The 23747-nt window shown below is 40.5% G+C and overlaps 1 protein-coding gene across 4 annotated transcripts in view; it reads left to right on the top strand.

Moving 5' to 3' along the window:
- The window catches only part of LOC111873781 (DNA repair protein REV1), an 80233-nt gene that overhangs the window by 24286 nt on the left and 32200 nt on the right, over window positions 1-23747 (top strand). For all 4 annotated transcript variants that reach the window (XM_023868732.2, XM_023868733.2, XM_023868731.2 and 1 more), the window contains exons 2-7: window positions 542-677; window positions 2489-3446; window positions 8684-8804; window positions 13551-13704; window positions 19372-19694; window positions 22738-22856. In XM_023868732.2, the coding sequence (XP_023724500.1) occupies window positions 551-677; window positions 2489-3446; window positions 8684-8804; window positions 13551-13704; window positions 19372-19694; window positions 22738-22856 (1802 nt within the window). In that variant the 5' untranslated portion in view covers window positions 542-550. The remainder of the gene's footprint in view (window positions 1-541; window positions 678-2488; window positions 3447-8683; window positions 8805-13550; window positions 13705-19371; window positions 19695-22737; window positions 22857-23747) is intronic.

Raw genomic sequence — 23747 nt, 5'->3', positions numbered from 1 at the left:
AAAAATCTAAGGATGGTTGATTTCCTTGGTGAGATTTTAACCAAATCCAAGACAGAAGAGTTACTTCTTGAATCATCTATCTCAGTAGTCTGTTTCAATGGATAGAACTGGGCAAGTAGCTGATATGCAATTTAATTGCTCCCAGTTTGTTGAGTGACAGCTGTTCAGCGCAGAAGATTTATAATGTTGAAATATGTTTGTATGATTTTCCAAACTTTATAATTCAGTTGTGAGCACTCCAGTTTTGTATTTGGGAGGTCCAGGGTTCAGATCTCAGCTTGGAAGCATGCTGTCATGGCTGCACTTTTCTTGGTTTTCCTTAGTCTCTCCAGGTAAATGCTAGAATAGTACCTTGAATTAGTTTGTAACCACTTCTTTCACATCCTTTCTGATTTGTTGTTCCATACTCACCTGACTGTTCATTCATAGTCAGAGTCACTGAAAGCACTTTGAAATAAACCAAGAATAAATAAATAAGTGACTTATGCATTTAATATAGTGTTATTGTTTTCTTTAAATGAAATGCTGTGGTTTGTTTCAGGGGGGCTATATGGCAGCCAAGAAATCCAAATTGCAGGAGCAGTTCTTAGAAGATGTTGCAAAGGAGGGTGATAGTCGCAGTAATGCTGGCAGCAATATCTTTCGTGGTGTTGCCATCTTTGTCATTGGCTATACAGGTATGAATTAGGTGCTGTATATCTATACTTGCCAGTCACGGTAGCCGAGCGGTCTAAGGCATGCACTGTCTTCGCTCGCTCGGAAGCCGGGATCATGGGTTCGAATCCCACTCAGGGCATGGATGTTTGTGTGCATTTTTCTGTGTTTGTCTACAGGTAGAGGCCTTGCGATGAGCTGATCACTCGCCCAAGGAGTCCTACCGTATGTGTAAGATCTAGTAAACCGAAGTGAAGCGGAGAGTTTCATGGAGGTAGGCCTAGGCCCAAATTGGGGCTGTAGCGCCACAGGAAAAATATCTATACTTATGGCTATAGCATGCTTCTAATTTGACTTTGATACTGGAGAAGAATTTGTGTCAGGACACACTTCCAAGAGCCTATCGCCAAGTCCATAACATTTGTCTATTATGTTTCCTATTCAGAATGGTTTGAAACAAGGAGATGCTTTATTGCCATTGTTTTTAACTTTATTTTGAAATATGCCATTGGGAAGGTCCAACAGAACCAGATAGGATTGAAATTGAGTGGGATACATCTGCTTCTGTTCTGTGCTGATGATAGTTGACTGAGAAATAAAACATACAATGAAGCAAAACAGACACACTAATAGCCGCAAGTAAGAAGGTTGGCCTAGAAGTAAACACAGAGAGAACTAAGTATATGTTGATGTCTCATCACCAGAATGCAGAACAAAATCCTAATATAAAGCTAGCTAATAGATTCTTTGAAAATGTGGCAGAGTTCAGATATTTGGGAATGACTGTAACAAATCAGTATTTCATTAATGACAAAATTAAATATGTGAAATGCTTGCTACCATTCAGTTCAGAATCATTTGTCTTCTCACTTGCTGTCTAAAAGTATGAATATTACAGAACCCAAAACTAATACTACCTGTAGTTTTATATGGCTGTGAAGTTTAGTCTGTCAAATTAAGGGAATAATGCAGACTTAGGATGTTTGAGAATGGGGTGCTGAGGAGAATGTTTGGACCTAAATGGGATGATATAGTAGGAGAAGACTGCATAACAAGGAGCTCATAACTTGTGATCCTCACCCAATGTTATCAGAATGATCTGTCTGGGAGGATGGGATGGGCAGGGTATATTGCATGCATGGGAAAGGAGAAAAGTACATACAGGGTTTTGGTAGGCAAACCTGAAGGAAAGAGACCACTAGGAGAGACCTGGACATATATGGGTGGATCTTTGAGAAATGGAATGGAAGAATATGGAGAAGATCATATTAAAATGGATCTTATAGAGGTAGACTTGGAGGGTGTGGACTTGATTCATCTGGTTTAGGATATAGACCAGCGGGAAGCTGTTGTGAGCGTGGTAACAGATTGTCAAGTTCCATAAAATGCTGGGAATTTCTTGAGTGGGAGAGCAACTGTTGGGTTCTGAAGAAGGACTCATCACCGTGGAGTTAGTTATTACAAAACTGTAGGTTTGCTGTTTGTGATGGACCCAACAGAGTATTTGCTTCCTACCCTTTCACCTGAGGATGGGAACATCCATTTTCTGAAACGTTCTTAAGAACATTAGATGATGGACATAGTCCAAAGGCTCAGTAGTCCCAAGTGTTATACACTGATGTCAGAACCCCTTAGACTATCTCTGTATGTTCAATAATTCAAACTGTTAAAAAAATTAATAACAACAAAAACAATAATAATAATAGAAACAGAATTGAGGATACAGTTTATTCAGAATCCTCCTCATTATGTTATTGAAATGTCACCTTATATTGGCGAAACTTTGGACCTACTGCTGCTTATATTACTGTCATTGCCGTCCTTGTCATTACAGTACCATGTGCAGACTCGCTGAAAAGAATGATGATGCTGCATGGAGGAATATATCACCACTACCAGACAAACAGTACAACACATATTATAGCCTCCAACTTGCCAAACTGCAAAATGAAGTTGTTGAGAAAACTGAAGGTTGTGAAGCCAAGTTGGATTATGGACAGTGTGCAGAAGGGAAGCCTGCTGGATTATCGAAAGTATTTGCTGTATACATCCAAAGCTCAGACACGATTGGACTTCAATCAAAAGGAAGTGGAGAGTGGAAATTTGCTGCAGGAAACAAAGACCTCTAGCGAAAACAGTGAACCAGTCTACCTCATGCAGCCTGACATGCTGACAACTGATGTTGCTGAAGGAAGGCAGTCATCACATGCCACTACACAGAATGCTGCTGATCCAAACTTCCTGTCTGAATTCTACAGTCATTCACGCCTGCACCACATTTCCACGATGGGTGCTTTATTCAAACAGTATGTTGCACAACTTCGCGAAGACAGTGATGGGAGGTTCCCTGGCCAAGAGAGATTACGGGAGTGTGGGACAAGGACTACCAACTCCCATAACTTTGGTGGCGGTAGAGTGATAATGCACATTGATATGGATTGCTTCTTTGTGTCTGTTGGTTTACGAGACAGGCCACACTTGAGAGGTCTGCCCGTTGCTGTCACACATGCTAAGGGAAATATTGCTTCTACACATCAACGTAAAGGAGTCGATCGTGCATTTGAGTTGAACTACTACAATCAGAAAGCAGGACTCAAGATGGTTACTGATGTAGATGAGACCGATTCTATGTCTGAGATTGCATCTTGCAGTTATGAGGCCAGAAAGTGTGGTCTGAAGAACGGAATGTTTCTGGGGACAGCCCTTAAACTGTGTCCAAACCTGAGGACTATTCCATATGACTTTGAGGGCTATAAACAAGTGTCCCACTGCCTGTATAACACTGTAGCAGCGTGAGTGAATTTTAATCAGTGAATAGCCACAGAGTTTTTGCATTGAATGTTGATTTCTGTCTTTTGGGATGTAGCAAAGTGTAGTCTGGTAGATACCGATATTTTGAAGGACCCTGCTGCCTCCATCTTCAGAATGGAAGAATACTACAAACATGTTTCTGGACATTATCCATCATCTTCTCTTTATCTAGAACACTGTGCTGTTTTTATAGGGACTGTCTCTGTCGATTGGGCCCAACTGAGTAGGTTTTACCTGAAGACAGAGACAGAAATCAGTCTCTGCAACGTTGTGTTTTTAAATAAAAACAGGACAATGGACAATGTCCAGAAATATGTTTTTGCTAATGTACCATTGTTACAAACTTTTAGATCTCATTTAGAAGAATACTACCCTGAAGACCGAGGCAGCTCGTCCTTAGCAGTATTGATACCTATCTACCAGACTGCACAGGGTCATCAAGCAAATTGTCTTACATGGTGGCACTTATGACTTATATTTTGGTGTTGCCTGATTCAAATCCCATTTCTGACGAGTGTTTTTGTGGTTTTCCTTACTCTCTTGACACAATTCTGACAGCATTTTTGTAGTTTTCCCCACTCTCTTCACGCAGTCAGACTAGGCGATAATTGTTTTCTCTACATGCTTTCCAGTACTTTAGCTAATTAATAGGCACTGAAGTTAGCATTACTGACATCATCCCAAAAAATAAACTGAAAATAATAACATGCAGGGTCACATCCCAGAAGACAATCTTTATAGTTTCTGCTACAAGAATCTGAAATTCAGTTTTTGCATTGTTGTTGGCAAGAAGATAAAACCATTTAATTTTGCTTTTATTAGTCACCTTTCCTCTTTCACCTCAGTAACTTTTGAACTAAGTGACGAGTTTTCGTGAAACTTTGTATGAATGCCACCATGCATGTGTACTTCCTGTTTCCCAAACAACATTGCCAACCAGTATGACAGCCAACCAATCAGGGAAGGGTGAGTGCTCTCTCCTGTGGCAGCATCACGAATCAGTGCTGAACAAGGTGGGGTATGCAACAGAAGTTTTTATTAGCCTGCTGATGTGTTTTTGAGGTTAACTACTATTTTGAGTAAAATTTGATGAAAGTTCAAAGAATGTCTGTAGTTTAGCATACCAGTCTGAAATTACTGGGACTGTTGTCTGCTGTTCCTCAGTGTACTGTCCCAAAATGTTAATACCACTGTTACTTTTTGGGGTGCTGATCCTGTGTTGCTTTGACCACCCTGGAAACTGGTACATGCTTAAAGGGGCAGCATGGACTGGGAACCTTCAAAGAAAAGGTTCAGGTGTCAGATCTACCCTTAGCTCCTCATATTGCTATTGGTAGCTTTTCTCGTTCTCCAGTGGCTGGGTTCTAGGGAATAAACTTGTAACATTGGGGATCCACTATTGCCTACATTTATTTACACTGTCTACATACTCATTTGGGTTTGAGTTAAGTTACTTAATTTCATATTTATGTAGCCTTAGGACGGTTCCATATGCTATGAAGGCGTATTGGGGAGTGGATGTATAGATGTACATTTTCTTGACCTTTGCGCTAGCTGGAGGTTAGTAGCCAGCTTCACCCCCTGGCTGCTTAACTCCTGGGGAAAGAACCCCAGCTACCCATTGGATAGGAGGTTGGTTAAACCCCAAAGCCGGTCTGGATGATGTGGAGAAGAGAGAATTTGTGACCTTACAGGGACTTGAACTCTGACACCTTGGTCATCCAGCCTGTAGCCAGTCTCTATACTGACTGCACAATCCTGGCTACTCAGTCACTGACCTAAGGGCTGTTTAATAGAAAAATCCTGTACGTCAGCATTTCCTTATGCCTTGAATAAACTAATAGTTACTACACCTGTTGCAACTGCTGGTTCAGCATTCCAAGTAAGACTTGCAACCTGTTGGTCAAACTTATGCTAGATTACCAACTTTTTTCGTTGTGACTGTTCAGCGAGGTTCCTTTAAGCCCTGGAGCCTCAAATCTCCCTCTGTTGTGCCATAAGAGCATAACATCTGCAATAAGAGGAGTGTTGTCTTTAAAAGGTAGATCGAACAACACAAAATATTGTGGTTGTTCAGAAAGCATTCATATCAAGCCCCAGAAAACCTATGAGATGCCCTGCTGCACAATTTGATTTAGGAATGTCATCATATCAACATAAGGTTTTAATATATGACTTCAGCTTTCAGGAATGCACCATCTTCAGGGTTAGTCCTGAATATGGCAAGTGCAGTGTTTGCCAACACATTGGGAAACCTTCAGTTTTCTACATGGTGTATTCCTGAAAGCTTAAAACCAGAGAACAAGGACATTAAGTTTTGTTCAAAGATGTGAAATTGCTTCCATACAAAATTCAGCCATGACAGTCCTTTGGTGAGGGCAATGAATTAACTTTATTGGTCCATTTTCTGTATTTGTGAGAGCAAAATCCTAAATTCTTCAACACCCGTGATTTACAGACAAGGTCCATTTTCGTGTGAATGTCTCTGCAAACAGGCAGTATGTGCATGTATATGAGCTAGAGAAAACTTGTGTGAAATGATGGAGACACTGTTACATTCCAAAAATGAATGGTGAGATATGCCCTGTTTTGGTTTGTGGAACTGAAGAAGTTTTCTTTGAAGTTACTGTGAATGTTGACTGTTGTCTTTATGTCCTTGGAGAACAGTTTCTCTCATTTAATGCTTTTGAACAACAATTGCAGTTCTGGATGTGCCCATCGAGCATTTTTAGAGTTATATCTAATTAGTTCCTGCACATTTTGGATATTGCTTGTCTGGGCCTGTATAGTCTTCATGTCTCATCACCTGATTTTTTCTTACAGGATTTTTGTAAGGACATTGTTTACAGAAACAATTCAAGAACTGAAGGAAGAAATGTGAGATTTGATTTTCTTGTTGTAGTGACTATGAAGATTCATGTTTTCTGAGACATGATGCCATACAGGGTGTTAAAAGGGTTACAGGATTAGAGTGGTTATAGTACTCACTTAAATGAGCAAAATAGCACCAGCCAGCATATGTCCAGAAATCAATGCCTGCTGAGATATTGATGAGTCAGTAGTCTGTAGGACCAGTTGTCTTACCTAACAGACTAACAGATGCAATGTACCATCATTTTGAGGTGAATGAGATACCAATACTCTTGAAACATTTGTCCCTTCATTGACAACACATGTGCTTCATGCATGATGGAGTACCACCTTATTTTCTCTGTGGTCGGACAGTACCTGAACCAGACTTCGATGAACTGTAGGTAGGCTGCAGAGGCCTGGTCAACTGGCCTGCATGATCCCCAGGCCTAAATCCTCTAGGTTTTAGGCTGTGGGAATACCTGAAGACTTTTTAGTATATTCACTACTGATCAGTGACTTAGAGGTATTGCAGCAATGAGTAGAGAATGCATGTCGGGAGGTTCACCTGAAACCAGGAATTTTTGACAGATTGCACACTTCACCGTGACAAAGAGCTGAAATTTGTGCTGAGATGCATGGGAACCACATATATCATGTGCTGTATTTTAATTATTTAAATATATTGCCCTTACCATGCTTGTATATTTATGAAACTCTGGTATACACAAAACTCTTGCAACCAATTCGGAAATACATTCATATAATACAAGGGGAAAAGATGACCTATATATTGTTTCATGTAATACCAGTTTATGCAAAGACAGTTTTATTAATACTGGACTTCTTATGTTCAATCATTTACTGTATTACATTAAGGAGACCCCAGCACTATACAGATTCAAGAATGCTTTGAAAAACTTCCTGTTTGATCATTGCTTTTACAGTGTAGACGAGTGTCTTACTTTTTTAGAAAAGAGTTCTAGTTAGTCTAAAGTATATATTCCAAGATTCCAAGAATCAATTAGCCTCATAGTATTGAATAATACAAGTCATGAGAACGCTTACCACTCAGTTCATTTATTATTTTTACTGTGTAGACGAGTATTTTATTTTTTAGAAAAGAGTTCTAGTCAGTCTAAATTATATATTCCAAGAATCAATTAGCCTCATAGTGTTGAATAATATAAGTCATGAGAACGCTTACTGCTCAGTTCATTTATCTCTCCAGGAAATAACACTTCGTGACTGCTTCTGGGAATTATCTGCCTGGTGCCATCTTAAGGAGGATTCAAGACCACAGAAACTGTTTTCAAGACTGCTAAATTATTATAGGCATTTATTATTATATTGTCATATTATTATCTCTGTATTACTATATTATTTTTACTATTATTATTATTATTATTATCATCATCATTTATTATTATATTGTCATATTATTTCTGTTTTATAATACTATACTTATTATTATTTAGTATTAATATTAATCTTTGACTTGTCCCATATCGTGTATAATGATCCATGGATTAAATAAAATTGAATTGAAAAAAAAGAGATCAGACGAATATTGCTCATATCTCAGCAGGCAGTGGTTACTGGACATAGGTCAACTGGGACTTTTTTGCTCATTTAAGTAATCTTTTTTTTTAACATCCTATATAACCTGGTCATCATTACCAGCATTTTGGAGAAACTTGTTGCCTCCATGTTCAGGGTAGAATATTTGAATCTTTCTTCCTTGAAGAAGGAGGCATCAGGTTCCTGTGAAACAGTAACAGTCTACCAGACTATAGACCATTGCATCCCAGATGACAGTAATCTTGAAGGTAGAGCTTGCAGTGGCTGTAAACACACACTGACTGGAGTATAGAATTTCCACTGATTATTTTGGATGCCAAGGTCACATACACTGATGTTTTTAGTTGGCTCTTACTCTCCTGCAAGTGCAGTGGTGTTTGTCATGTATTTCAGTTGATGTGTATAATTAAACAAGGTGTTTTTCTGGAAAGATCCTGTAATTAGCATAGGAACCAGAATAGCTCAGTCACTAATGACTAGACTATTGGTTTGACAACTGAGGAATATTGATTCCATTCTCAGTAAGGGAAGGAGACATGTATATTCTCCACAGCATCCAGGCTGACTGTGGCCCTCCTATCCAGTGGGTACTGGGGACACTTTCCTGTGGTGTAAAGTGGCAGGGGTATGAAGCTTACCATTTCCTTCCATGTACTGCCAAGGTTAAGAATGTGTGTGTGGAGCTGTACCTCCATTTCTGCATACAGTTGCAGTGTTTGATGCATAACTAAGGACAGGGACAACTTTATCCTTTATCTTTTAACTGTGATTAACCTGTTGTTTGCAGCTTCACGTTGGACATTGAAGCAGTGAGCTGTGATGAGATGTTTGTAGACTGCACGAGTGTTTTGCAGAACACCCGTGCCTCCCTTATGCAGTTCGCCTCATTTCTGCGACAAGAAATTGAGGTACATTAGTTTAATGTAGTTTCACTTAATATGTTAAGGAACAGTTAACTTCAAAAGTTCGAAGAATTTATAATTTTTAATTGTGGTTGCATAGCTTTGGATATTTTATTGAAAGTGCAGGGGTTCTTAAAATCTGTGACACTGCAACATTCTAGAAGCAATACATGTTTATGCCTGTATTGTGGTAGAAGGAACCTAAGTGCCTCTACAGTCTTCCTGCATTCACAGTAAGCTATGAAACATTCCTGTACAGCCACAAAAATATTGTGAAATGTTCTGCCAATCACAGTTACATATACTGAACCACCTATTAAAAGTCTTGCAAAAACTGTGCATGGATACAAGTATTTTTTAAACAATTTGTGGTCACTTAGTGACCCCTCATGGAGCAGGTTGTGACCACATGGGTGGTTGCAACTCCCAGTTGGAGAAAAGAATACCATGATTCAGCCTTGTGAATCTTGCATCCCATCAGTCTTGTCAAGAAACCCTAATTATACGGTATAAACAAAGCTGTCTTTCAGGGAAGTATGTTTCTACAGTTATGTACATTTCAATGTTTTATTAATCACTAATGAAGTTCCTAATAACTACAGAGCACTGTATGCTGAGCTGAATGGTAAAGCAGCAATGATTAATACTGGTATGAAGTGGTATGGGAAAGTTCCTGGACTGTTACTGTTGTAACTGCCTTGGTGGAAGGAGATGAGAGGAGAGGCCAAGGTCACACTTCCAAAAGCATATTACGTCAGTCTGCTATGTGACACAATGCTGTGAACAAGCATTGTTTTTACACAAGTGCTTTTTCGACTTCTTGTTTCATTTTGTCTTTGATGGATGGCAAAATTGAGGAACATGTCTGCATCAAATTTTGCGTAAATCTCCGTAAATCTGCTACTGAAACCCTTGAAATGCTTCATGAGGTTTTTTTTGAGAACATTCTTTAAGCCAGACAATGGTTCTTGGATGGCATTCACGTTTCAGGGTTTGTTGAGTGCCAGTTGAAGATGAAGAATGTTCAGGGCGACCAAGGACCAGCATAATGACAGAAAATGTTGAAATAATTTGAGAACTCATCCACAAAGACCGTTGCCGAGCAATACAGGAGCTTGCAGACACTGTTGGGATCAGTTATGGAGTTTGGCAAGAGATCTTAACAGAAAATTTGAATTTACACCATATTGTTCCTTCATTAGGGTAATGCACCTGCCCTCATGTCCCTAAAAATGATAAGAGTTTGTGATTAACAACAACATGGTTATCATTCCACTTCCTACTCGTCGGACTTAGCCTCCAGTGATTTCGTTTTGATTCCCAAATTAAAAATGAAACTGAAGGGACGACATTTTGAAACAGTGTTTGACATCCAAAGGGAATCACAAGTGATACTTCGCAGCATTAAGCAGTGACTTTCATGGTGCTTTTGAAGTGTGGAAAAAATGATGGGATCGCTGTATACATTCCCAATGAGACTATTTTGACGGAGATGGCAGCCAAAATTGAGTAACTTAAGCCAGTGTTTCTTTTTTGACCTAGTCTGAGAAATTTCTGATAGCACCTTGTATTTGGTAGGTGCATGACTCAAATCTCAGCAAGACACCAGCTGACCTTATCTTTAAGGTTTTCTTCAGTCTCTCCATACAGATGCCAGATTGTATCTTATTTAGGCCATGACCAGTTCCTTCCAAACTCTTTCTAGTTCATCATTTACCAATCATCCTGTCATCACTTGGTATTTATAGATACTGAATTAATGAGAAGCTTATGCTCAGAATGGAGAAAAGTTTTTGTGTAAGGGAATTCTGTGCAGTTGAATTAATTATTATAGTTGAGACCTCACATCCACCCAACTGACAATGAAGTCCCAGTTGAGAAACACTGCTGTAGCTATCACATGAAATGATATTAAATGCTTGAAATCATGTAGGCACCCAGTTTGAAACCTATCTTTTGAACAGATGAACTATGCTGCAGTGACATAACAGATGGAATTCTTAGTTTGAATTTTGGCCAACGCATCAGCTGTCTTTACTGAAGTCCCTCATTGTTTCTTGTTTGTCTCTTTGATGAATTATTTCATAGTGCCATAAGTGGTTAGACTGTATAGTATTGAATGTTAGGATGATAGATGAATTAGGAATAGCAAAGGATTGGGAGGGGAGTGGGCGTGGCCTAATCAAGGTACTGTCTCAGCATTTATGTGGATGGACTGAGGGCTGGTCTCACTCAGAATATCTGGCATCCCAGCCAAGATTTAAACCAAGCACCTCCCAAGTATGAGTTTAGAGTATTGCCCTATGCCAACTCACTCGCTTTTTCTTATTATAAAGGTGCATCATAGTTAGTTCTGATATTTTAGAAGCTCAGCAATCCTCCAAGTTTATTCTTAAAACACTAAAAGAGCTACTGCAGTGACTGAAATTAGATAACTCTTTCTAATGGGCCCATCAGGTCAGATTTGAAGACAGTAACAGAATCAGTTTCTGAAACATAATTTTAAGAATAAACCTAGACAATAGATAAGATCCAAGGTGTTAAAACTAACAGAAATCATCCTACCATTGCATTCAACACTACATAATCTCACAGGCAGTACAGCATTATTAAAGAGTCTATTGACTAATGGTTGTAGGTTATGTGTAGCTGTACATTTCACTCTGTGACCTAACCCTATATGATCCCTGTTGTATTCTTTTTGTTACCAAGGAAGTTGGCTGAAGACCTCTGACTTGTATTCATGAGCTGCCCAGTTCAAATCCTGGCCGGTCACTAACTGTCTTGAGAGGTCTTTTGTGATTTTCCTCAGTCCCTCAAGACAAAAGGGCAGGAAGGATAGTTCCTTGCACTGGGCCATGACTGCTTCATTTTTTTTTCACGTCCTTATTTACCACTGAATTGAGTGATTGTGTATAACTTTGAGTTGCTGACTGACTGTCTAACTAATTCCATGGAACTGAGTCCTTCTTGAGGAGCCAATAGCTGTTCAGATAATCAAGAAATTTCAAGCATTTTGTGGAACATTAAGGTTAATTTCTGTGTTCAGAAGATGCCATCACTGGTTACTGCCCTGAGCAAATGACACCAGTCGATCAATCCTATATTTTAACACTTTGCGGACCGCGCACGCATTAATACGTTTTTCGCTTTTAAACGTGGTGGACTGGTCGTGTATTAATACATTTTTAGAACACAATAAGTTGCAACACTCTATACATCAGTCTGGCGCCTCCTACATTGCATGCAACTGCCTGCAGATGCGTGATAAGACTCTGGAATGTTTAGTTAGCAGTCAGTAACTTGACCTTGCTGTTTAGTTAACCGACTATAAAGGAAAATGCTTTGCCTTCTTCAAGCTGTGTGTATCAGCCAGTAGCTAGTGGGGAGAATGGATCAAGGAAAAATTCTCCTCCGATGACCAAGCTGACCTGCCTTGTGAGACGTGTAGTAATGGATTAATTATCATTCAGACAGCGACAGTGACGGGGGGCAGCAAAGAATTGTGGCCACAGACAGTAAAAGTGACAGTAGCTCCAAAGGTAATGTGGGTAATAACATTGCGCGTAGTAACATTGCGGGGACAGCAAAAAATCTAAAAAAAATCTGAACCCTGATTCAAAATTGAAATACAAAGCGTTTCTGATGAATGTGGCAAAGGCCTGGGCTACAGTCCAGATGGTGGTGGCAGAACCAGGGTCACACAAAGACTTAGTATGACCAGGCCCATCAACTCCCACCCCACAAAGACCTCTTGTGGACCCCCCAGGGTGACTTGAGTGATATGCGGAAAAATACCCTCGTGAAAATTGTGAAGAGTGAACGTTCCAAGGGGAAGAATCCTAGGCAATGTTGTGTTTGCACTTCACAAAAAAAGGAGTATGTCTACATTTGCAAGTTTTGTGTAATGCCATTTCACAAAGGGGAATGTTTCCAGAAATATCACACCCTCAAGCACTTCTAGGAGCATTGGTAAATGTTCTCCAAAAATTTTAGTTCAAAAAATTAATTAGGAGATTTTATATTAATTTTTAAAGTGAACAGTGCACAAGTTAGGGTAGTATGTTTAAAAATGTGCTGTCCCCAGGGTGATTTAAATATTTAAATCGCCGGTTCACAAAGTGTTAATGTAATATTATATTGTAACATCCTGTGCCTTCACTTCATGCAGCATGCCTTTCTATAAAACTTAACTAAAATTTATTCACTTTAAACCATGATACAGGAGCACCAGTTTCATTATTTATAATTTATAATTTTAACACACCTGATAATGACCTTATAGGCTGAAACATGTAGTGAATAACTTTTAATAAGTTAAAATCTATATGACATGTAAAACTTTAAAGTGAATAACTTTTAGTAAGTTTCATGGAAAGACGTGCTGCACGTGAGACTGTGAAACCATTTGATACTATTTTGACATATTCCCCCATCTAGGTCTCCCAAGTGGTCCCATTCATATTTTCCCATCATAGTCCTGTATGTAGTTCTCTTGGCTTTCATGCATACTACATGCCCTATCCATCTCATCCTTGGTTTGAACATTCTAATATAAGGCAAGGAGTACAAGTTATGGAGCTTATTATGCTTTTTTCCCTAGTTTCCTGTAATTTCAACCCTCTTTAAGTCCAAGTATTCTCCTCAGCTTCTTGTTCTCAGATGCTCTCAGTCCTTGATCTTCCCTATTACTGACAGCATTGTTAAGTAAATTGACTACAAATAAGTTCTCTTGGTTCTTTGTTATACTAGGAGAAAACTGGATGTACAGCATCTGCAGGCTTTGGAGCCAACCGTCTGCAGGCTCGTCTTGCCACAAAGAAAGCTAAACCAAATGGACAGTTCTACCTGGAACCTTCCTCAGTTCCCTACTTTATGTTGGACATTACAGTGGAGGACCTTCCAGGTAATGGAAGAACCTGAAAATGTTTTTTCCATGGCCATATTTTACACCTTACAAATGCAAGTATCAGAATGTAACTGTTCCTTTATTTTTTTAGTGTAGTTTGGTATATCATGATGCATACAGGGTTTGTCCGGAAAGTAATGCAATTTGTTTTTTCCTGCCACTCCTCCTGGTTGCAGCGCGTTCGGACCGGTTGGGAAAGGTGGGGGGGGGGTCTCTTAGCTTCACAACGCTTCCAAGCTCTGTCTGTTCTGAGCTCTGGGAGTGTCAGGATCGCTATTTCCGTGAACCTCGTGTTAGTGCCTGTGTCATGACTCGCAATGGAGAAAACTATCGAACAACGTTACGCGATCAAGTTCTGTGCTAAACTGAACAAAAGCCTCGCCAACACCCACCAAATGATTCAGGAAGCCTATGGGGACTCTGCTCTCTTCTATTCTCAAGTCTCCAGGTGGTTGAAGTTTTCTAAAAATGGCCAGGAAGAGGTGGAGGATAACCCCTGCTCTGGACAGCCGTCAACCAGCAAAAGTGACAAAAATGTGTCTCGTGTTCGTGATCTTTTAAATACTGATCGTCGCACTCGAAAGGAGATCGCTGCTACCTGGCAGATGCACCATGACAACGCTCCCAGCCACGCCGCTCTGCGCATCCAGGAGTTTCTGGCCAAGCACAGCTTGGCAATGTTGCCCCAGCCCTCCTACAGTCCTGACCTGGCTCTGACAGACTTCTTTTTGTTCCCGAGGATCAAGACTGCCCTGAAAGGAACCCATTTTGGAACCACTGAAGCGATCCAAACCGACGTGACAAAGGCTCTAAACGAGATCCCCGTCGACGCCTTCCAGGATGCGTACCGTGCATGGAAAAGTCACTGGCAAAAGTGTGTGGATGCTCAAGGGGAGTACTTTGAAGAATTTTAAACGTTTGTAATGATAACTTCAATATTTTTTTGTTTTTACGAACTTAATTGCATTACTTTCCGGACGAACCCTGTATTTATGTGTTATCTATGTTTGTATTCTGTCTTCTGCCTTAAATGCTTTCACAGAAATGGGAGAGGTCAGCTGCTTGTAATCATTTATATTGTGACATGTTGCGCAATGATGGACAACCCCTCCCCTCCAGCAGTGACTGCGACGGGTGGGTCAGCGCTCTGTCACCCCCGCCTCCGCACGGTGACGTAATGCGCAATGCGCGGTGACGTAAGATGGCGTGAGGTAACAGCATTGCTAGGCTATACGCAGACATTGTTACGTGGCACGCAACGACGCTGTTGATGCGGGCAACAGGCAACAGCGAACGGAATAAAAGCCGGCTGAGCGGTAAGCGTGAGTGAGTTGAAATGTGGCCGTCGGCGAGTTCAGTTGTAGTCAAGTTAACTTGTAGCCATCCCCGGAGAGAGTAAAAGTGTATCAGCGCCAAAGACAGTTCTCCAGTCAGCAGCCTACAGTTGGAGTACAGCAGCGTTCGCGGAAAGAAGAACCGGACGTATGTGTAATTGTGTAATTGGGAGTGTGTGATACAGGGACACTTACATAGCTCCCCTACTGTAAACGTGTAGACTACTGAAGGCAGAGTGAATTGATTTGCGAATAGGGTTATAAATCGTGAAACCCCGCAACAGTGTAAACAGATTATTGCGATTAGGGTTATAAAGTGTGAAACCCAGCAACTGTGTGATAATTAATTGTAGCCGTTACTTGTAGGTTGTTGAATAAACCAATTAACAATCTGAACAGCGTCTTCAGTAACGAAACACGTTACAATATATAAGGTCTGTCTTTATAGAAATTTCCAGTAGGAAACTGCGAAGTCCTATTCAAAGTCTGTTCTGTTGCCTTGTTTATAACTTTTGAAAAGCTATAAGCATCATGTTTCTGGACATTATCCATCATCCTTTTTTTTTTTTATCTAAAATACCGTTTTCTATATATTTAAAAAAACAACGTTTTGGAGACTGGATTCTGTCTCCATTTCAGGTAAAACCTACTCAGTTTGGCCCAATCGATAGAGCTAATCCCTATCTCTGAACACCTGCACCAGCACAAGGTATGGTATACAAGCCAAGCACAGCACAAACCATCTGTGAGAGCCAAGACAAAACATTAAAGTATTAAAAATTCTACACATGGGGCCTTGCAGCAGAGAACTATCAGAATAGAAGTCATCTCTGGAGAGACAAATTCTTATTTTAAAAGCTGTTTTGCAGTACATGTAAAGTGAAAAGTACTGCCTTCTCGGATATGATGCCTTGTAGCTTGGTAGAAGTTCACCAGTGTCTTAGAGGAACATACTGCCTCCATTTTCAGTGTCAAATGCATGCCAAGAAGTGAGGACTCAGTTCTATATACCTGTCTGTCTGTCTGTCTGTGGACCTACAGCCCTTGTGGACCTTGGTCACTTTTTCAGTTTCTTAATCCCGTACGCAGTCAGTAGGACTCCTTGGACGGGGGTAGAGTCTGTCGCAAGGCCACTACCTAACACAAACACAGAGTAAACACAGACAGACAATCATGCCTTGAGTGGGATTCAAACCCATAATCCCATTGTTCGGGTGGGCAAAGATGGTTCATGTCTTAGACTGTATGGCCGCTGTAATCAGTTATCAGTTATAGGCTTATAGATGATTTAATGATACTCTGTCAATTACAGAGGTTATTGAAGTAATTTGATGCTTACATATAGTGAACTGTAACATACTGAAGGGGAAGTGGTTATGGCCTCTTCCATGCTAATTCTTTAGTATTTGTCTTGAAGGATTTAGTTAAACCACCACGAACCTCAGGATGGCTTATTCCTTTGATAAGACTTGAACTAGGTACTTCTTAGACTGACATCTATTTGAAGATTTTCCATTGTCTTGTTAGGGTTTAAAAACACAGCATTTCAGAAACTGCGTCTGCTTCTGCAATGAGGTAAATATACGAAACCCATTCTTTTGAGTTTGTTAGATGGAGCTAATCTCTGTGACCAGACTGGTTGTGTCCAGTCTTTCCAACAGAACAGGTTCAGACTTTGAGCTCATCACAGAAGAAGAGGCAGTTCCTGAAATGTGCCCTTCAGCTAAAAATGAGACAGTGGAAAATGTTTAACGTAAGTGTCAATTTAATAATACAACTTTGACTTTCTAGATACTTCTTGTGTTACCATATGGGCTGACATGCTTTGTAAATGGTACTAAGCAAGTTGATGTAGTGGTAATGCTCTGGACTATTGTTCAGGAGGTGCTTGGTTTGAATCTCAGCTGGGACAGTGAGATCTTCGAGTGAAATCTCCTTACTGATATTTTCTGTGATTTTCCTCAGTCCCTTTAGGCAAATGTTGGGATAGTACCTCAATCAGTCCACGGCTCCTTCCTTCCATGTACTTTCTGATTCATTATTGATTAGTCATCCTGCTGTTCAACCCCATACTCTGAGATGCTAACAGTATTGTGAAATAAACCACAAAGAAAAATTCATAAGTGATTGACTTATGTAATTTTATGGTGCCATAAGCTCACGTTTCCTTAGGAAATGTGGAAATTGATTAAACATAGTTCAGGCAGAATTGGTGCATTGTGTTATGAACGTAGTGAAACTGTGTTCTCGTTAAAGAAAGTGCATATTGTGATGTATTTGCGCTATGCAGGACACCCCCTTCCTTGCCAGTGGTGACGTAACAGCGCTGCCACTGCTACGGTAACAGGCCAGCCAACACTCCGCTCCCCTCCCCCGCGGTGACATAACAGCACTTCCCACTGTGACATAACGGGGGCACTGCTGTAACACGAGGCAACAGCGAACGGTATAAAAATCCAGGCTGAGCACTTATATAGAGAGTGTGTGATCAGGAGTGACACAGTACAGATCGTGAAGTTGCCGAGTTCAGTTGTAGTGAATGAATCGTGAATGTGAAGAATACCGGAATGTGTGATTAGAGGCGATAGTGTGAGAAGTTATTGGGAGTGTGTAATACAGTGACACTGGTATAGCTCCCGTATCATACTGTGAATAAGTGAAGACCATTGAAGATAGAGTGAACAGATTATTGTGTAGGGTGTATAAATTGTGTAAACCCACAACCGTGTTATAAGTATTTGTAGCTATGACTTGTAGGTTGTTAAATAAACCAATTAATAATCCAAACAGCGTCTTCAGTGGCAAAACACGTTACAATATTTTTCCTCTCCATCCATTTACTCATTGGAGACTGGCAGATACTCTGAGGCAGGCCTGTACAAATTGTGTGTAGCAGGCCACTGTGGCACCTAAAAGTTTTGGTGGTGCGTAGAATTTTTTTTTTGTATATATTGTGACGTATTTGCGCTATGCAGGACACCCCCTCCAGCGGTAATGTAACAGCATAGGAGCCACTGCCGCTGCTATGGTAACAGCCAGTAAACACTCTGCCCCCCCCCCTCGGTGACGTAACAGCACTTCCCATTGTGATGTAACAGTGGACAGTGCTGTCAACACAAGGCAACGGAACAGTATAAAAAGATGGCTGAGCAGTATGTGAGTCAGAGTGTGTGATCAGGACTGACAGTGTGGATCGTGAAGTTGCCGAGATCCGTGACTACAGCAGAAGTAAGTGTGATACTGCAGATGGCAGTAACTGTGAAACTGTGAATTGTGTAAATGTATGAGCGAGTGGAATAAATTCGCTATATTGAAGACGGCGTGAAGTTATTTGTCACGTGACACATACCCAACACGTGACAGTTGCTGTATACTAAAGATGTATTTGATAGTTACTGAATGAAAATTTTTACATTAAAGTGATCCCTATGCTTAATTAATTAAGTGCTACACCATGAAGACATATGGAGAGTAGATTTATAGCTCCATGTTTTCTTGACCTCTGCACTAGCTAGAGGTGAATAGTAAGCTTCATGCCCCACCTGCTTTACTCCAGGGAAAGAGCCCTGATACCTACTGGATAGGAGGCTAGTTATAGCACTATCATTAATCTACCTACTTCACAAATCACTAGGACATGCTTCATCCTTGTTCTCCTCCTCCAGTGTGCTCTGTTTTACTTCTACAGTTCTCATGTACCCTTCTGTACTCCTACACCCGCCAGCATTGGAATTTGACTTGTATATTTCCTTGGCATGAACCCCATGGAAAACACTTTTCTTCTGTTTTCCTAGAATGTGTATTTATTGGCCCATTACCTAGCAATGGATGTCCTCCTGTTGTTGAGAGCTTAATTCCAATGATGTGTTTACTGAGCCATTGCTTAGCAGTGGTCATATGTGTCACAACATGTAGTTGTTTCAGTTGTGCTTTTGTTAATAAAAACAAGAAGTTGTTGAAAGAACTAATCATCTACTTTCATTTCATTACATTTTCAGTATTTGGCAGGACACAATAGAAAACGCCATGTGCAACAGTTCTCTTATTGTTGTATTGTATTTGCCATCACAGGAACGTTTGGCAAGTTGTTGCCTAGCAACAATGGGTGGGGGGGGGTGTGTCACAGACAGCAAGGTGATATCATCATAAACGCCCTTTTATTAAAAAAAATGTCAAATGAGCAAATTTTTCACCTGAGATACTTTGTTTGTTACTCTGCCTCCTAGTTTTTGGCGGTGGTTCTTACGCATTTGTAAGAAATTTGTGCATGCCTGCTCTGAAATGTAAGTGAAACCTGAAAATGGGGGTGTGTGATGTGCTATGTCAACAGGTGTAGGTCGTACTCTGGCCAGGCGTCTTCATGCTATGGGTGCACACACATGTTCTGATCTGAAGCGTTTCTCCCAGACTGAACTACAGAGAGAGTTTGGAGCAAAGACTGGTAATGCCCTCTACAGGCATTGTCGAGGTGAAGATGATCGGGCACTGAGCTTTTGTCATCAGCGCAAGTCTGTGTCTGCAGAGGTGAACTATGGGATCCGATTCACCAATCAGGAAGAAGCTGCAGCATTCCTGAAGCAGTTGGCTGGTGAGGTCTCATTTCGACTGAGAAATATCAAGTTGAAGGGGCGGTGCATCACCCTCAGACTGATGGTGAGGATTTCAACAAACTGAAAAACTCATATTTAAACATTAGCAAGAGGGACGTGCGGCACAGAACAGGTAGAATAACCCACCACTTTGTACATACATGCACAAAGGAGGGACCACATGACCAAAAACCATGATACGGAAGCACGGCAGTTTTCTCATTTATAATTTATAATTTTAAAACACCCGATGGTGACCTTATAAGTCGAAATATGTAGTGAACAACTTTAGTAAGTTTTATAGAAAGACATTTTGCACATGAGACTGTGAAACTATTTGATACTAAATGAAATGCAGTGGGATGTTACAATATAATGTTAAATTAAAATTGTTCCTGTGCTAATTAATTAAGCATCACTCCATAAAAATGTATGGGGGAGTAGAAGTGAGCTCAGCACTAGATGGAGGTGAGTGGTCAGCTTCATACCCCAACCTCTTTACCCCTGGGGAAACAAACCCATGTACCCACTGGATAGGAGGCTGGGTGGGCCCCATAGCCTGTCTAAACACTGTAAGAAGAGAAAAATCTCATGCTCCTTCTGGTAATCAAACCCTGGCCATTGATTGTCATTAAACTGACTTAGCTATCCCAGCTGTCATATGTGTGTGCATATTACACTTACACAAAACTAAAACACTTTATTCTACCTATTTTACTTCCTTTTTGGTATGGAGGAGTTATCTTGAGATGAGAACTTGACTTGCAGTAGCTGTTATATTTGGATCCTGATAAAGGTTTGTTACCTGTTAAAAATTTGGTATGTTCCCATATCTCACTGATTCACATGCTCATTTCTTTACCTGTCCTTTTTATTCTGGTTATGCTAAACATCATAATAGGGATGTGGTTTTTTATTTATTCATGTATGGAATTGGATCATAAATGAAAAATATTGTCACGTGTGTGAGTGACTCTAGACAGCGTTTGGATTGGTAAGTGGATTTACTGAACACTTACATATCATAATTACAAGTTACTATAGTGCTTTCAAGACAGTTATGGTAGCTGAGCAGTCTAAGGCATGTACTGTCTTCGCTCGTTCAGAAGCTGGGATCATAGGTTTGAATCCCAGACAAGGCATTGACGTTTGGTGTGTATATGTTTTTTTTCTGTTTGTGTTTGTGTTGTCCTGTGTTTAGGTAGAGGCCTTGCAACAAGCTGATCACCTGTCCAGGGAGTCCTACCATCTGTAAAAATGATCAGTGAAACTGAGAAATCAGCCCCATTTTCCAAATTTGGGAGCAAGAGGAAAAAAAAAAAATAGCGCTATCACTAATTCACACTTTGCAATTCACTACAGCATGAACCAAGTCTTCTTGGTCTGCCATGTCTTCACCAGTCATTGCCTGTTAACAGCTTTCAGTGCCGTAGATCCCTCAACTTCCATATTCACAGCGTCAAGCCCTTGCTGGCTGTCACTGCAGCTCCTGAGTTGAACTGGCTTCCAACTGCTGTACTCTCAATTAACTAAGTCACTGACTTACCAACTCACTGCACTCCACTGCACTAGCTCCACTACACTGCACCACTTCACATTGGTCAGTCGAGTGTTATAGCCTCAGAACAGAAAAATGTAGAAAATGCCACTTCCAACAGTACTTCCATTGTTGTTGTCTAGCAGTAGCTCCAGTACTGTTGCATATTTGCAAAGCTGTTGCCTGCCGATGGCTGTTGTCTTGTTTGTTTCATGGTCATTGCCTAGCATTGGGTCTATATGCCACAATATAATCATTGTATTTTGTTGTTGTTATTGGAGGGGTGGGTTTCCCCATGCACCGCTACCAGTTTGATCTATTGTGCGTCCCCTTATAATCTTCTACCAGCCTCTATACCCTACCGGTACTGGTGCTTACCATCAGTCCATACTCAGCCAGCGAGGTCGGCCTCTACCGGCTCAGAGGTGTCTCAATGCTTCCCCCATCTACCAGAGGCGTTAGAGACTACTGTTGGGCGGGAAATGTCCTTAATTTGGCTCAGTGGCCTCCTTTGGAGACATGAGGTTCTTTTACATGCCGTAAAGCTACGACACGGGACCCACGGCTTAAAGTCCCTCCCGGAGGACTTGTTCCCTGAATTTTTCCGCCCTTAAAAATTCCACGACCTCCGCCGGGTTTGAACCCGCATACCTTGAGTCATGAGGTGGGAACGTTACCCCTAGACTACGGAGGCCGCTTATCATTGTAGTTTTCTCAGGTAGCAAGTCATGTCAGTATGGAGTTATGGTAACATCCAGCATTTCGGAAACTGTCTCCATGTTCACTGTTAAGGGTTGATGTGTTATGTATTGAAGCTGGATGTTGTATTTGTACCCACAGAATATGCTTTTATCTGTCCCAGCACATATGCTGAGGGAATAGTGTGAAGGGCCAGGCATTCGGAGGTGTCCTGTCCCAGCATGGACCACAGAGCACAGTGAGCAGGGTTACGAGGTCAATCATTGTAATCCACGTTTGTTGTTGTTGGTCCTTCTCTTTAATCTACTTTTTTTGCTTTCCCTTATTTTATTGTGTTGGTGGCCAGGTGCCATGAATGGCTGGAGGGAATTGTGTACTCCTATTGAAATTACTATTGTGGAGTTAGATCGCAATAGCCTTCTTCATGAAGTGGTCTGTGTGGCCTGTCATTGCATCTTATAAATCTTTGTCTTCCACTGATTGATAGTAATACAAGAACAAATTCTAAACTCTATACCATATCATAACCATAGGTCTGAATGTTTTAGGGGTCAGAAACAGAGGTGAAAGTTGAGTTATGTTACTGTATGGAGGCCATGCCATAGCTCAGGCAGTTAGTTACTGGCTTCATACTGTGGTGTCCTCAGTTCAGTCCCAGGTGAGGTCATGTGGGATTTGTAATGGTGCTAGTTGTTCTTCTGTTTCACCTGCCAGTTCTCATTTCACAAATTTCTCCACAATCATTAACCAGCCTATCATTGGAACTGTACGATATGCTTATAATCTCAATACTGACAGTGTCATTAAATAACTGACTTAAAAAAAGAAAAATATTTTGGTACGGTAAAGATGCTGGAATTTTTGGTAACAGGTGAGAGCAAAAGAAGCTCCAGTAGAAACGGCAAAGTTCCTTGGTCATGGGGTATGTGACCAGGTGACGCGGTCCTGCACTCTTGCCACTGCTGTGTCTGATCAGGACACAATAGCAAGGTAAATTTTATTCAGATATATCACAATCTCTTATCAGTTATACCTCTTTAATCCTGCATTGCATCAAGTACAGTAAATTAGTAATGTAAGAGACCTATGTGTGATGCATGCTATATACATAATCAGTAAATAGGTCACAAATGGAAGTAAAAGAGTTGCAATAGATGTAATAGATTTTCTATGTGTATCATGTGTTTGTCAAGTGAAGTGTTTCACAACTGGGTCGAGAAATTATCTTAGGACGTTTGAGAGTCACAGATGATGCCCGACAAGGTGCAGAAGTAGCTGAAATGACAGCCAAAAGACTTGCGTGCTGCAGGTTTTGACGCACTGGTAAAGCAGTGGGATGAGTGTATCAGTGTAGGTGGAGGATATGTCAAGAAATAAATGTTTTTTCCAGGTTTGAATATCATGTATGTTATGTTTATATCCATTTGTGACCTATTTACTGACTGTCCCTCATATTATCTAGATCAGGCATGTCAAACTCAACTTGTACAGAGGGCCACCTCAGTCATATAAATAATAGTCCAGGGCCGCACTTCAAAATAGAAATATACATTAGATTTTGATACAAGGAAATTTAATTCTATTTATTATTTAGGAATAATTTCAATATAATTACCTAACGTCACATATCTTACAGTTTTAAAAAGCAAGAGAATGCCATTTTTGACAAGTATCAAACAGCTTTTCAATATGTAAAAAGAGAGATTACACAAGAAATTATGTTAGAAATAGCAAAACATTCAATTTCCTGCAGCCTGCTAATTTATGTCTGCGTGAGACTTCTTGTCTTCTGGTCTGTTGGAAAATTGTCTTTACAAAAAATATTTCTACTAAAATTTTAATATTGATTTTAATATCAATTAGCTCTAAAAGTTGAGGGGC

The sequence above is a fragment of the Cryptotermes secundus genome, unplaced genomic scaffold, assembly GCF_002891405.2.
Source record: "Cryptotermes secundus unplaced genomic scaffold, Csec_1.0 scaffold214, whole genome shotgun sequence".
NCBI classification, from domain to species: Eukaryota; Metazoa; Arthropoda; class Insecta; order Blattodea; family Kalotermitidae; genus Cryptotermes; species Cryptotermes secundus.
The sequence above is the reverse complement of the archived record's forward strand: the minus strand, read 5'-3'. Positions and strand labels throughout refer to the sequence as shown.